Source organism: Hemicordylus capensis, chromosome 1, assembly GCF_027244095.1.
Source record: "Hemicordylus capensis ecotype Gifberg chromosome 1, rHemCap1.1.pri, whole genome shotgun sequence".
In the NCBI taxonomy this organism is placed as follows: Eukaryota; Metazoa; Chordata; class Lepidosauria; order Squamata; family Cordylidae; genus Hemicordylus; species Hemicordylus capensis.
The window spans coordinates 84,881,187-84,896,238 of record NC_069657.1 but is presented as its reverse complement, the minus strand read 5'-3'; the positions used below and the strand labels follow the sequence as shown (position 1 = coordinate 84,896,238).

Below are 15,052 nucleotides of genomic sequence, written 5' to 3'. Positions count from 1 at the left end.
GCTCCATCCAGATCCTGGACCCTCTGCTGCAGCCTCCTGTCTGTGCCACTTACCTTTTAGGGAGGGCAGGAGGGGGGTATGTGTTGTTGATCTTGCTCCTCCATGTTAATCTTTCTTCCAGTGGCGAGACAAGTTTGCACCAGGCTGCAGCTCTTCGCCAGCGCACCATCTGCCATTACATCGTGGAGGCTGGGGCTTCACTAATGAAAACTGATCTGCAGGTAAGAGCTGGCTCTGAGAGAAGGGAATGTTGGGAAATGGCTAGAGGAGAAGCTTACGAGCAGGTCTGTAGGGTCAGCTGGTGAAGCATTGCCTAGGTTGTGTTCCTCCAGCCTGCAGGGTCTCTCCCCTTCCTCCAAATGGGTGTGTTTCATTTTTGTGTGTTCCCCTACAGAAAAATGTGTTTACTGTTTGTTTGCACATAGAGGAACAAAATAACAGGGAGAAGAGCTGAGCCTAGTTGTTGTCTGACGTGCTAGTTTTTTGTTTTTAATGTATTTAGGGTTTATAAATATGCTATATACATGCTACCACTATCACCCTCTGTGGCCTGAGTAGCTACAGTCTAGGGAAAAAACTTCACTGCTTGATTCTGTTGAATGTATGTAAACTGGCCCTCAGAAGGCACTGTTCAGCAAGCGAGTGGCAGAAACAAAGCTACCACACTTAGCCTTGGAGCCAAGGAAGGAAAGACGCCTAATGTGTATATGAAAAGAAGCAAAATCTTCTGACCGAAGATTGCAGCATTAAACCCAGCAGCAATTTAAAGAGTTAAATTAGTCTCTTCTGCTGCCAGTGGTGTTTTTTCCCCTAAATGAGGGGCCAGGATGTCTGGTTTCCCCTCTTCCCACTCTCTGAGGTCGCTGCAAGGACAGTCTCACTGTAGACTTTTCCCCTCTCCCAGCTGCAGCTTATCAAGCCTCCTGGATGGGAGGATGCTCCAGCATGAGGTGGGAGGCGATGGGCTTTAACACTAACAGCACCACAGTGATGAGGTAGGCTGCTGTCATTCGATCTGGAGGGCATGTCCTTTAGTGTCGGAGAGTTGCATCATCCTGCATCATTGCGGTCACAATGCAATCCTGTCTCTGGGCCAGATGACGATGGAGAAGAAATCAGTTATATTTTTGTACAAGAAGCTATAAAAGCATTGGAGCACTTCAGACAAGCAATAAAAACCCTTTGCCAACTGCAGAAACATTGTGTAGCCAATTCATGGCGTCTGCCTTGCTCCCCTAACCTAATGGCTCAGGCATTGTGATGTGACCAAACAAAAAGGTGGTTTGCCCCGGAGCAGGATGAGAAGCCATTGAAACGGGAGAGAAAGGGCCCAGGTGAGAGATGAAGGTGGGGTTGTAAATACAGGCAGCACCACAAAGCCTGCCAGCACTTACATGCTGTGGAGTATGAATGGCCCATCATTGTACGTCTCCATCACAACCAGTGTCAAAAATGAACAGGCTTCCTATATGAAAGTGGCTTCAGCTCTCCAGTCAGCCAGGTTACTTCTGCTGGAAGCCCAGGGTGCAACCTAGTTTAAATTTGCTCATGCAGACAGAATAAACCATGTTGTGGGAACAACATTGGAGCCCTCAGACTGAAGTGTAGCTTTGTAGTGTCACTGAAACATGATTTGGTTCCTGCTGCCAGACAAGACTAAAACATATAATAATATGGCTGGAGCACATCTGGTTCTGGATGCCAGCACGATGGATGGGAAAGGTGCCTTGGAACTCTCAGTTCATACAACTTCTATAAAGAGAGAAGCTCGGTGCCATTATCCCTGTTGCAAGAAAACAGAAATAAGATAATATAAATCTATATATATATATAATTATCCTAGGTGTGCCTTGGAATGTGCGTCCCAGCGCCCAGCTGATTGGCTGGGCAGTGGACACGCCTGATTGGCTGAGATGAACCCAGGAGGATTGGTCACCGCGGCAGTGGCAGGTAGCGGAGGCCAGAGGCGGTAGCGGGCCCGGCCACAGAGGCAAGGCCCAGGAGGGGGGAAAGAAAGGGGGGGAGAAGTGGCGGTGGGGAAGAGAGGCAGCTGGGCCCGGAAGCGGAGACTGAGGCAGAAGGTGGGGGGGAAGAGGTAACTGCCAGACCTAAAGAGAGCACAGATGCTCTGTGTGGGGTCGGCTAGTAATTTCATTATTTAACACAGTTCTTAGTGCTGAAAATGTGGACAGTGGGATTCTGTACAACCCTGGAGCTGTGTGCATGCACCTGTGTGCATGCCCCTTTTAAAATGTGAACCTGTGGCTCTGCTTGGTGGGTGGGTTCATGCATGGTCTTTGCTTCTGGCTCCATCTCTCCATCCTTTGAGGGAGTGGGGAGTGGGTCTTGGTCTTGTTTCTGCAGCTGCATGTGTGTGACAGAGGCCCTGTGTGTCTCAGCCATTGTGGATGCCAGTGAAATATAGCTGGCAATTGTCTGGGCGACTCAGGATCCCTTCCTTCCTTGCCACGACTGCCTTCTCCCTGCTGGGCTCCGAGGGCCAGTGTGGGAGGCTCGTCCTCTCCCGCTTTCAATAGAGGCGGCAGAGAGCCAGGTTTCTTTGGCCTTTCTCAGCAGTGAGTTTGTTCAGCACCGTGGAGTGTGGGGGTAGTTAATGAGGGGGAAGGAGAGGTTGGTGGAATGGAGAGGAGGAGGAGGGGGAGGCATGGCTGAAAGCTGTTAACAGATTTGCTTTTTATGGAGTGCAGGAGTTCATTAGTGGACGCAGTCCAGATGGCTGCAATAAGTTCGTGAAATGTGAGCCTCCTCTGGGATCAGGAGCGCTAGCAAGGCTGTGGGGGTGGGAGGTGGAGGGATGGTATTTCAGGGCACTCCCCAGGCACACACCTCACCCCAGTCCACCCCCACTCTTTTTGCTTGCATTATCCTGGCTTCCATCGAGCAAGAAAATAAGCTGGCTGTAGCAAGGCTTCATTGTACAACTGTGTGGAGGTTTTTCTTCTTCTTTCTATTTGTGCAATCACAAGTTGGGGTATACAGCACAGACCTTTTTTTATTTGCCTAGCAAGTAAGGGAAGCGGAGGGGTGTGGGCTAAACAGGCCCTTGATCTAGCGATCAGTTGCTGATTCCCGCATCCCTTTCCCTCTTGCTTCCAGTCTTGCTCCTCCTCCCCCAACCCTTGAGGCAGCACTGAACTGCATGCATCACAGTCAAAGGGGTCTCAAAGGGGCCTCTGCTACTCCTAGCTGCATTTGTGCATGGATATTCCAGGCTGGGCCCTATATCCCTTCAGCAGGGTCTTCCCGGAGGGCCCCCTGCAGCTTCTATCTATGTGATGAGACGTCATTTCCTATGGGGACTGTTAAAACCCATCTTTCTATATGTTTAAAAAAAAATACTCATGGCGGTTAACCATTGTAACAATTTTTTAAAAAAAGAAAATGCAACCCACACTCGTTAATAAATACAATAGATACAATACAGTTAATATTACAAGACAGGGACAGAAGTAGTGTAAACTGCAGCAGTAAAAACCCTAATCAGAAGGCAACATTTAAAAATGCTCTCTGAAAGAGGGAGGTCTTTGCTGCTCACATTTGGACAGGCAGCTGTCAGGCTAGACAAACACTTTTGATCATGGTGTTCCAGGGTCTTGATGCCACCACAGAAAAGGCCCTGTAGCCCATGCACACCTGCTGGGCATCTGCAGCAGGAGGACACAAAGCAGTAGGTGATCGTAAGGCTTGGGCAGGTTCATATGTGTGGAAGCACTTAGTCTGGTCCCAGATCATTTAAAGGCTGGCCAACCTGAATCTCCGCCACTGTTGTTGAACTACAACTCCCGTCATCCACAATAGAGGGGAGCTGTAATCCAAACAGCTGGAGAGCCTCGGGTTGGCCTGCCCTGGCCTAGAGCTTTAAATGTCAAAACCAGCACATGGAATTGATTACAGAAGCAGAATAGTAACTTGTGTAGATAGTGTAATATCGGGCCTATATCTTCTGATCTGCTAGCTCCAACTAACAGCCTGGTAGCTGCATTCTGGACCAGCTGAAGCTTTCAAACTGTCTTCAAATACAATTAAAGGTAAAGTGTGCCATCAAGTTGGTGTCTTTAGTAGAGCACAGGAAGGATTTACCATTGCTATCTCCCACGCAATATGAGATTATGCTGTTCAGCATCTTCCTATATTGCTGCTGCCCAATATAGATGTCCCACCAGCAGAGATTCGAACCAGCAACCTCTGGCTTGCTAGTCATTTCCCAGCTGAGCCATTAGGTGGCTTTCCAGGGTTTTAAACAAAAGACCAAAAATGCTTTAGCCATCTTGGGTTGCACATCCCAGGATCCACCTATGTGACATCGTGTCCTGGTAAGAATTTTGCTAATTTCTGTCTCTTTGTAATGCCAGTTTCTAGCCTCCATCATTGCCTGTGCATTTTCGAGCTTTCTTTTGCAATGTTGACTGAGTATTACAGGAATCAGTGGAATTATAAAACGGTGCTTCAGATTGAAAGAGGGTGAATTTTCTACACTCACCTGTCTCTCCCTCCATATCATGGCCATATCTCGCCCCAGTGCCCCTGCACATGTCTCGAAGTCTTTTCTACTATGTTTACATAATAGAACCCACATATGCAACACCCAAGTAGCCAGGTGTATGCCTGTGGAAATACATTAAACCTGACAGCAAGAATAAAGTCTCCCATTTCTTGGAAACCCACATAAACCATGTCTGTCTAATGAAAAAAGGGCCTGGCACTACACAAGCATATGATTTTTTTTTTTTTTTTTTAAAGAAAGATACTCTTCAGACTCATCTCAGAGTAGGTATAGGCATATTCAGGAGGGATATCTGGAATAGGTAATATTCAGGGTGTGTTAAGAAAGTATTTAATGGGTTGCACTAGAGTTGGTGTTGTCGAATAAATTGTGTTTTTAACTCAGCTTACACCAGCCTAAGCAGGTGTCGGTAGAGTCCTGGTATACTCAGTGGCTGACCTTCTCCACATTGCTACAAAAACAGAAGGTAGCCCAGTGGAGTTGCCAACGGACTGGAGCTTAACTCTGCACTCCATACTTTCCTCACAGCTTCAGTGACAATAGGAGGGGAAAGACAGGATTTTCACTGCTCTCGCCTCCTCCCTCCATATAGAATTTTTACTTCCAGGAATTAGTCCCTAAGGCTTGTGCAGCCCTTGGAGACAGATTCCTAGGAGTAAAAACCCCATAAGTATATTGATGCACTGGTTACCTATTTTCTCCCGGGTCCAATTCAAAGGACTGGTTCTTACCTTTAAAACCCTTCAGGGCTTAGCACCTGTTTACCTGCAGGACCGCCTCTCCCAGCCAGTCCTATCCCGTCCTGTGAGCTCTTGTCAGGTTGCCCGTCTTTCAATCCCTGGTTTTAGAGAGGTCCATGGTAATAGGGCCCCTGGAAGGGCTTTTTCTGTTGTTGTTTTTAGTTTTTCTGTCCCTTCACTCTGGCACTCTCCCCTCACCAGTTTCAGTCTGCCTCCTCCCTTTCAGCCTTTAAATCCTTGTTGAAGACATTTCTTTTCCACCAGGCGTTTGCTCTTTACATTTTTAAATATATATATAAATCTCGGATGTTATTCTTGTTTTGTACAGCACCCTGAGTCTGTGGATTGGGCGGTATATTTAATCTTTTAATAAATAAATAAAATAAGGAGAGAGGAGAAAACAGTGAAAATTATGCCCTCCAACAATCGCCGGGCTGCAGGGAAAGACAGAAGTGCTGTTAAGCTCCAGTCCATTTGCATCTCCTCAGGGCTACTTCTGTTTTTGTAGCCCCGTGGAGAATGGCAGCAGTAAATTTCATTGCCAAGCAAGCTGTCAGTTTTAAGTCAAACTGGTTTACTTTTCATTACAAAAATGGTACTTTGCTTTTTCCCCTGTTACGTGTTTTCTGAAAAGTGTTTCAGGTAAAGTCTCGCATTTCTTCAGGTATCAGATTTCTGTTGAAACAGCAGAAGGGCTATGAACAGAGCAATTTGTTCTTGTAGGTACTAGAAAATCTGTGAGCCCTTCTCGCAGTGACTGCATACAGATATGATGGAGGTGTCCTGAAGGGAGTTTCCCAGTGGTCACTTCATGGAAGGGCAGAGGATTGGCAAAGAGGACAAAGAATGTCACGACAGATGGAATCTGCTGGGGAATCAGACTTTTCGTTTAGTAGCATGCATGTCTTGGAAATCTCAGCCAAATATGTTTGGTTATAGAGTGTCTTTAGTATTTTGAAAAATGAAATGGCAAAAACCTCAACAGTTTAATGCATAAGACTAGGGTTATTTAAGAGCCCCAAACTAAAAAAAAATGCAAAATCAAGCCATTCTTACCCCATTGCACAGCTGCAATGTGAAGTAGTGAAAGGAACTGCGACCTCTACAAAATTAAGAAGCAGAGAATTTCTTATCCACCATTTGAAATGTGAAGGCATAAAAATTAATTACTTATGCTGCTTTTGCCTAATCTGTGTGTAATTTGCTCACAGAATTTCTGCATTCTAATAGTAAAACAGTTTTTTAAACTAGAGATTTTAGGATGACTGTGGTGGTCTTCAATAAAAGATGTACCAGTAAAAACCCAGACCCACCAAAAAAATCCTTGCTTTTTCTTTTTTTAATGTTATAATACTTTTCCTGGCCACAATTCATACACATTCCACTTTTGGGAGCAAATCTCAAGTAGCACACTGTCCTTCCACCCATTGTGTTGTCAGACTAACTCCCGAGCACTTATGATTTTCATGAACGTTCAGTAACGCCATAGCAACTTTAGTCAATGGGTAAGTGAGGCTCCCTTCAGCAAAGTGAAGCCAGAGTTCTTCCATCCAGCAGCTAGGGAGTACATTCAAGCCCATGATTTCTACACTTTGACTGCAAATGGGAAAAACCCACTGACTTGACATGCTGTAGAAGGCAATGTTGGCATTTCTGACCTTCCAGGGCAGCTGCACATGTGAAAAGCAGCCCAAGAGTATTTGTGGAGGTGGGCGGTTGTGCAACTACTTAAAACAGCACACAGGCATTTGTGTCACACTACTACCATCATTTCTCATGGAAGCAACCGAGCAGAAGTGCCCGCACACTGTTTTAAGTAGTTGCACAACAGCCCATCTCACAACAACCCCTGTGAAAGGTATTGCCTTTCACAAGTACAGCAGCCCTATTGAAAACACCAATGCTGCCTCGCACAGCATGTCAACCCCGATCTTTCCCAAGAATGCTGTTCTGTGCTTTAACTTGATAATTCAGCCATATCTTTGTGATAGTGGTAATTGTCCTAAAGGATCATCCAAAGGCCGGCTTTAACACTTAACATATATAGAGAGGGCTTTAAATCTGCCTGAGCTGTAGATGGAGAGCCCAACATGGTGGGTTGACCTTGACATGCAGATAGTGTCTGATCACATCTTCATACCAGCTGCTCTGATAAGGAGATAAATGTCCCTGCTCTGATCTCTTTTGTCATCTTTGTTTCAGGGGGACACGCCCAAGCATAGAGCTGAGAAGGCAAATGACCCCGATCTGGCTGCCTACCTCGAGAATCGACAGCACTACCAGATGATCCAGCGAGAGGATCAGGAGACAGCTGTATAGCACTCAGTGTGCCTTATACTTACCTACTGTAGGTGAGCAGGAGCAGAGTGGCACAGGAGTTGGCCAGCCTTTCTTTGAATACCCAACACAGAGAATGAGCAAGAGCTTTGTTTTGGGCATGGCCACAGCACTGTTATTTATTAGTGTAGTGGATGTTGAGCAGAACTGGCTCCACGTCCCCCACCACATTCCATGGATGGACTCTGCTGTCACGGTCCCTGCCCACCTTCCAGATCCTGGAGAGAGCCATTACTGCTCCCTCAAAGCATTGGGAAGGAAGCTCTTGTTCTCTGCCAACCATTGCTGCTCCTGGTGTGTGCTATCTCCAAGGGGCAGACTCTGTTGCCTTTTCAGGTCTCCTGCCGCTCAGTCCTCCCAATCCGTGATTACCAGCCATGGATGCTGCTTTTCTCAATAATTTCACCATTAGTAGTGTTCATTGTCCTGGTATATCCTGTTACTGGAAATGGGCGGTGCAGTTCTTGAGACACAGCAGAACATAGGGGTGGGGATGCTGCTGGTGTGCTGCCTCGGTTATCCACACATTGCAACGTTCAGTTGTTTACGTGGACCTTGGCTGACGGCCGTGTGGGCAGGCAGCCCGAGTACTCAACACAAGCCATAGAGCTGTTGTGCACCCTCCCCAGCACAGCATATCTTCCCCAGCATACCTTCTCTTGGTTAATTTCTCTTGCCCTGTGGGACCTTCATGGTGAGGGGTGTTTATTTAACAGGACAAAAGCACCTGGCATGGTCCAGGAAGTACCATGCCACACAGACCCTTTCCTCCAGGTCAAAGCAGGCTGCTCCAAGCTGACTTCTGAGCCTGCTGTACTAGAAGTTTTGAGCAAAGTGCCTCCTCCCTGTCTTTCCTTTTTCCTCCAGCTTTTCTCCTCCATTCTTACATACACCATTTTCCTCTCCTTTTCACACTCACTGATTTGAAGTACAATCTGTTGTGAATGTGCAAGAACAGCAGTGGTTGGCTGTAGAGAGTTTGCTGACAGCGGGGCTCAAAGCTCATCCTGAAATAGCTAGTTGCTAAAGGCAGTCCTGGTTGTCTTTGTACTGTGGGGGCAGGGGGCACTTTTTCTTTTTGGGATGTATTGCTGCTCCTATTGCACAAAAGGTAAAGGGAACTGAGTCCATTGGCCAGTGTTAATTGCACACTGAATCCATTTATCCAGGGACCAGTAGCTAGAGGTGCTAGCAGTAAGGGATGGAAAAGTTTCCACATAGCCCTCTGATTTCTACTCTACATTAGAATAATCCTTGCCACTTATTCCTAGGTTCAGCATAGGCATGCATGCCCACCTGTCCAACCTCCCATAGAGTCTCCCTAGTCCATTTGTTGCAACTTAGTATAGATATTCTTCATGCATGCAGGTGTCCTGTTCTTTGGCCCTGGGCAGCACTGCTGCAAGCAGACCATCTTAAGCTCTTTTTCGGTTTTCCCATCTCTTGCTCTTTTTGTCCCTTAGTTTTGCTTTAAAAAGAAAAAAGGTTGGACGAACTCAATCCTTGACATGACCAGGCATGTATAAAGAGAGTCCTGTTTTCAACAGGGAGGCCGATGTCTTGTCCAAAATATTCTGGAACAGCTGCACTTAACCAACTTCTATCTCTCTTGCTGTAAAGCTAATTTTAGTCATCTGCAAAACCTATTGAGTTAGGTAGCCAGCTGGCCTGGTGCTGGCTCCTTATAGAGCGAGAGCAACAGAGAGACTCAGCTGATTGTGAGCAGCCAAGCCTGCCAGAAGGTTAGGGGCCCAAGAGCTCTGCTTAGTCTTAAGAAGAACTGGTTGGCAAGGATGAAAAGCTTTTGATGAGTTTAAATCTCCAGTTTGGGGGGGGGGGGAGGGAACACATCTCAATGAGGCTGCAAGCTGTCTTGGAAGACACATGACTTCCTATGGGATGACAACAGCAGTGGACTGCAAGGGGGCATTGCATAATAGGGGGCTGCAAAAGAAGTATTTGCTCATGACCACTTTTGACATGGCATATCTTAGAAGGCATAGACCAGCTGGTGGGGAGAGGAAGTCTGCACACAGATGAATCGATGTGTGTTTACCATAGATTCCAGAGTCTGAATTTGGAAGGATAGGTTGCAAGAGGCTTGTCATGCTTATTTCCCGCATCTTGCAGTGCTCAGTAAGATTAGAGTTGGAACTTGCTGCATTTCATCCCACTATTATTACTCAATAGGAACAGACTTGTGCCTGCCTGGAAGCTTATCCTCCTTCAAGACTGAATTTGCTAGTGTTGTGTACCTCTACCTTTCCTTTTACCTCTTCTTTTTTTCTGTATCTGTACCTCCTATGATAATAGAGGTATTGAGAATCCTTGATAGCAACTGTGCTTGGTGTGTGCACTCTCCCATGTGACCATTTGAATCCTTTTGGGGCTTGATTTTCCCATCTAGCTGTGTCCCTCTCCCCACCTAGACATGGCACCAAGACCATACACAAACCCACTTTACACACCACTGTAGGGTCAGTTCCTAGGTGATTGATGGGAGTTCCTAAACCAGAAGTTCAATTAGGTAGCATCTTGCATAGTGTTTCCTTGCTTTCCTGTTCAGAGCTATAGTAAAAAAACCTTGCTCTTCAAGCAGTTCCGCTTGGTACAGACTCTCAGCCACATGGTAAGTTCGATCAGCCAGAGGCCTTTGGCCCAGCTCAGCTGCCATATCAGTAAAGGCAGTTCCAGTTTTCCTCCTTGCATGACAGATACTCCAGGTCAGATGGACAATAATGTCCTGTCATCACAGGGCCCAGGGCCCCACCACCAAGTAGTGACAGAACATCATTTTGGTCTTTTTGAGTTGTGAAAACTGTTCTCCTATAGCTGGATCTACAGGCCAGCCCCCTGGAAGCATTTACACCCTCATGAGCCTGCTGCCTCTTCTTCCCTCCTTTTATATGTTCCTTAAACGTTGTACAGGTAGTTCAAAAGCACACTGTTTCCCCATCTCCTCTGTATGTGTGTTTGTGCACGCGTGCGTGTCCTAAGCTGAGTTGCTGTGCAATTCAAACTTTGGCTTGTTTTTATTCCAAGGGGGAGGAGTGTTTTGAGCGTGGCTCTTTTTCTTTTTCCCCCTTCCCCTCTTCCCTGTGCAATACCTACTTCCTGTCTCCTAGATTCTGACTATTAGGACACTTTTGATTGATTGACTGACTGTATTTTTTGTAACTGTGTTGGGAGCTCATGCTTCCATTGGCTTTCTTCTTTGACCGTTTAAATGTTTTGTTGGGTTTTGCCATTAAAATATAATGATGAACATTTTACTTCCTCTTTTTTTGCTTACATTTATGGTGTTTGTGGTCGCTAAGAGTCGGCACCGACTTGACAGCACTTAATCAATCAATCAATAGAATAATAGAATTTTAGAACTTCAAGGGGCCTCGGACACCTATTAGCCCAACCCCGCTGCTCAGTGCAGGAATCTGCTACAGCCATCCAGCCTCTGCTTGAAAATCTCTGGTGAAGGAGACCGCACCACTGTGCGAAGCAGACTGTCCCCCTGTTGAACAATAGTTACAGTGAGCAAATTCCTCCAAATGCCTAGCCTGAATCTGCTTCCTTGTGATTTCAACCCATTGGTTCCGGCCCTGCCCTCAGAAGCAACAGAGATCGTCCAGTTCTCTTTCTAGGCGACAGATATATGAAGATGGATATCATAGGGGGTGGGGGGGGAAATCTTTGGTGCCCCAAGAAAATCCAGTCTTTGTCCCAGCTTGTGAACAGGGATTCGCCATATGTCTGAATGCATGAATTGTTGGGAGGGGTTTTTTGGGTCAAAGTGGATAGTCATTGATCAAATCAGCCCCCTTTCCCCATTTATCTCCTTGCACCTCATCTGTCCTGATGTTAATTTAGCATTGTTCTTCCAAGCCCATCATTGTGAGGCTTGTCAGCTCCTAGCAATTCACATTGGAGCAGGGGTCGGGGGGCAAATACCATGTGATGTGACAATAACCATGTACACATATTTTAGTCACAATACTTGTGCTAGGGAACAAATTGCAGGTAGCAGTTTCTCAGCATGTTATCAAAGACTGAAAATTATACTTGTATGGCTGTTGTCATGTTATACCATACAGATCAAGGGGACTTCCTAGAAGAGCAGCCATGTTTGCATGTTGTAGCAAAAAAACCACAGAACCTATTTGGTTGTGGTGTGCGCTTCTGTATACAACAGCCTAATTCATCAGAGGCAAGGGTTTTCCTGTGGGAAATAAAAGCAGATATGAAACTGGAAAGATCAGAACCTCTCAACGAGGTATAAATAGTAACCTGGAATTGAAGAGCCAAGTTTTTGTCTAGGGATGGAGAACCTTTTTGGCTGCAAGTACCACCACATTGAAAAAATGCATATCCTTTTAAAACATACATCTCTCCCTTCCCTTTCCTTCATCACCAGCAATTTGTTTTGGAACGTGCACAGAGAAAATTCAAGGAGGGAAGCTGCTTTTTGGAACAGTCTATCTGCCCCCATTCTAATTTGAGTGGTTTTATTCTCCTTGGCATTGATTTACACAGGTGGTTAGTACTGATGGGGTGAGAGATGTAGGGTAGAGAGATTGCACATTCTTGGATGTAATTTCTTACCAATTTAAAACTGGAAATATATCAGGCAAAAAGCTCTCCCAGTCCTATTCTAGGATCAAAACCTTGGCTCTTGATTTCCAATTTTTAATACTTTCTTTGGAGTTGCCAATATCTCACACCTTCTGCCTGCATGCATTCGATGTCTGAATCCCACACAGACCAATGCTAACAATCTTTACTCAGAAATAAGTCATGTTTATTTTTGCAGGGCTTCCTTCCAAATAAATGTGCTTAAAATTGCAGCTGCAGTCTAGTATAAAGCAGAGAAGAAAATTCCCTGCTTAGCTGAAGTGATCAGCTTCATGCCTGTAGTATAGAGCAGGGGCTCCCTGAAGGCGAAAACATCCATTTGAGTCTGTCAAGGGGTTGCAGGCTCCTAAAAGTGAGCTTGTGTACATGAATCAGACTTTCCTCTCTCATTCGTAATAGCAGGCTTACTCGCTCATAATGTAGCCTGGAATTTTTAATCAGCAGTGTTTGTTTTGGAGCTCCTCAAAAGAACTTCTTGGCATTCATGCTACCATGTCCATAAACTGCCTAGTCCTATCTCCTAAAAGGATGTGTGGTTTTGCAAGTTAAGACCAAGGCCTGCTTGCAATTCTGTTCTTAGCCTAGCTTGCTGACTCATATTTTTGGGAATATCTCATTTCCTCTTTTTGTTGCTTTTTCTCTTTGTAAGAAGAAGATAAAAACATCTTAAACACACACACTTCTCATGATTATTTGAGACTAGCATTGTAAAAGCAATGTCATAGGATACATCCAATTGCCCCACAGAAACATTACTATTGCCTTCAGCAAAACTCAGTAATGCATGCTTTTAACCTTTATTTCATGTCTTCTGCGTATATAATAAAACTCAGTCTTAAGAAGAATTGTGAGATGGTGGGGAGGGAAGCACTGATCTGTCTTTCTGCACTTCCTGTCTCCTGCAACCTTCCATCTCAAACAGCATTTTCAGGCCTGGTAACAATCAAAATACCAAAAATGATACATTAGAAAACAAAAAACTAACCAGCAACAACGGTAGTCATGAAAAATAGCTAAGACCAAAACTAAGCAGTAGTCATGAAAAACAGCTAAGACAAAAACAACAGACCAAAACTAAGAGGAGTCGGATCAAGTGTTCTCAAAATACCTCTAAACAAGGTTGTATTGGTCAGATGTCTTAATGCATCGTGCAAAGTTATCGGCTGAATCTCTGCAGTAAGGAATTCCACAATCAGTGCATTGCTGAGGAAAAGTCCTGTCCTGCATCTCCACTATCGTAGAGTGAAGCCTCCACTGCAAACCACAGCATATGGGAAGCTTCATGTAGAAGAAGATGGTCTTTCATTTAGCACTTGGTCCTCACTATGTAATTAAAAGGAGTGGGAGCTATTTTTGTAACTAGTTATTCCCTTCCTGCACTACCCTCACTTGGAAGAGCTGGAACATGTCCAAATAAGATCCCCATTCTAGGTGATTCTCCATAATCCTTGTTCTCTACAGCCCCTGCAATAAGTGTTTCCTGTGGTCTCTTGTGTGTTCTTCACATGATGATGACATTAAACACAAAATGCAGCAGTAGGACTTTGGGCATAGTTGTGTTGGGAGGGCCCATGGCAGGAGTCTGCATCACAGGGAAGCAGTCCAGGACCCTAAGAAGGGCCCACAGCTGATCCTTGAGACCACCTCTGTGCCTATAGCCTTTGTGTGGCAGTGGCGGCAGAGTAACTCAGGACCTATGAAGACCAGTTTGCCAGGGCCCCCTGAAACCTGGAGCTGGCCTTGCATGCCACCTCTGCTTGTTCTGTTGAAACAACTCAGTAGACACACAATGAATTCTTGGAAAGGGCTTCCGCTATATACTTCAGTGCCAAAACTCTGTGGTCAACATGCTACACAGCAGCTGGTGAGCAGAAGAAGGGCTGTGTGCTTACTAGGAGCCCTCAGCATAGATGCAGTGAGGGATTCTCTAGCCAAGCATGCAGAGAGGAGGAGCTGTTTTCGCTTCTCCCCTCAGTGCAAAACACCTTTCCACTTGCGGGAATATGTACCTGAAGGGGACTTGACGGAGAATTATATCAATCTTCCAGCACTGTAATACACTTTCTAAAGTTTCCCACAACCTGTGAGATTATATGCCAGCAAGACTCCTGAGGTTTCTATAGAAGCCTCTCCCTGGTCAGGGAAAGGAGAGGAGAGCTGGTCTTGTGGTAGCAAGCATGACTTGTCCCCTTAGCAAACAAGGTCTGCCCCGGTTGTATATGAATGGGAGACTTGATGTGTGAGCACTGTAAGATATTCCCCTGAGGGGAAGAAGCCACTCTGGGAAGAGCAGAAGGTTCCAAGTTCCCTCCCTGGCATCTCCAAGATAGGACTGAGAGAGATTCCTGCCTGCAACCTTGAAGAAGCCACTGGCAGTCTGTGAAGACAATACTGAGCTAGATCGACCAATGGTCTGACTCAGTATATGGCAGCTTCCTATGTTCCTAAGCTGAGGTGAGGTTTAAGTATGTGAGTGATAGAGGTATTAAGATAACGGACCTAACCAAGTAAATTGAAAGTACAAGGACATGCCTTTATGTGCCAAATACATCTGTGTGCAGCAGAGCCATAAATGCATGACAGCATAGCTGAGATAAATGATCAGATGAGATATTGAGTCATTCACACAATCAAAAACTGTGTTCTACAAGGGTTTGGGAGCTGTGTGTGCTCCCAATTTTCAGTTGAGTGGAAGCAAAGCAAGAGGAAAACATGGGTAGAAGTGACTGTCTGTAAGCAAAGTAAGAGGAATAGCTCCACACAATTACTTCGACCCAAGTTTTTCTCCGACCTTGCTGCCACTCACAACTGAAAATTGGGAGCA

General features: G+C 45.6%; 1 protein-coding gene across 14 annotated transcripts in view; it reads left to right on the top strand.

Moving 5' to 3' along the window:
* DGKZ (diacylglycerol kinase zeta) overlaps positions 1 to 10,869 on the top strand; it is a 202,983-nt gene extending 192,114 nt beyond the window's left edge. For all 14 annotated transcript variants that reach the window (XM_053305639.1, XM_053305630.1, XM_053305689.1 and 11 more), the window contains 2 exons: positions 122 to 221; positions 7,468 to 10,869. In XM_053305639.1, coding sequence (XP_053161614.1) covers positions 122 to 221; positions 7,468 to 7,584 — 217 coding nt within the window. In that variant the 3' untranslated portion in view covers positions 7,585 to 10,869. The remainder of the gene's footprint in view (positions 1 to 121; positions 222 to 7,467) is intronic.
* Positions 10,870 to 15,052: the final 4,183 nt, after the last annotated feature.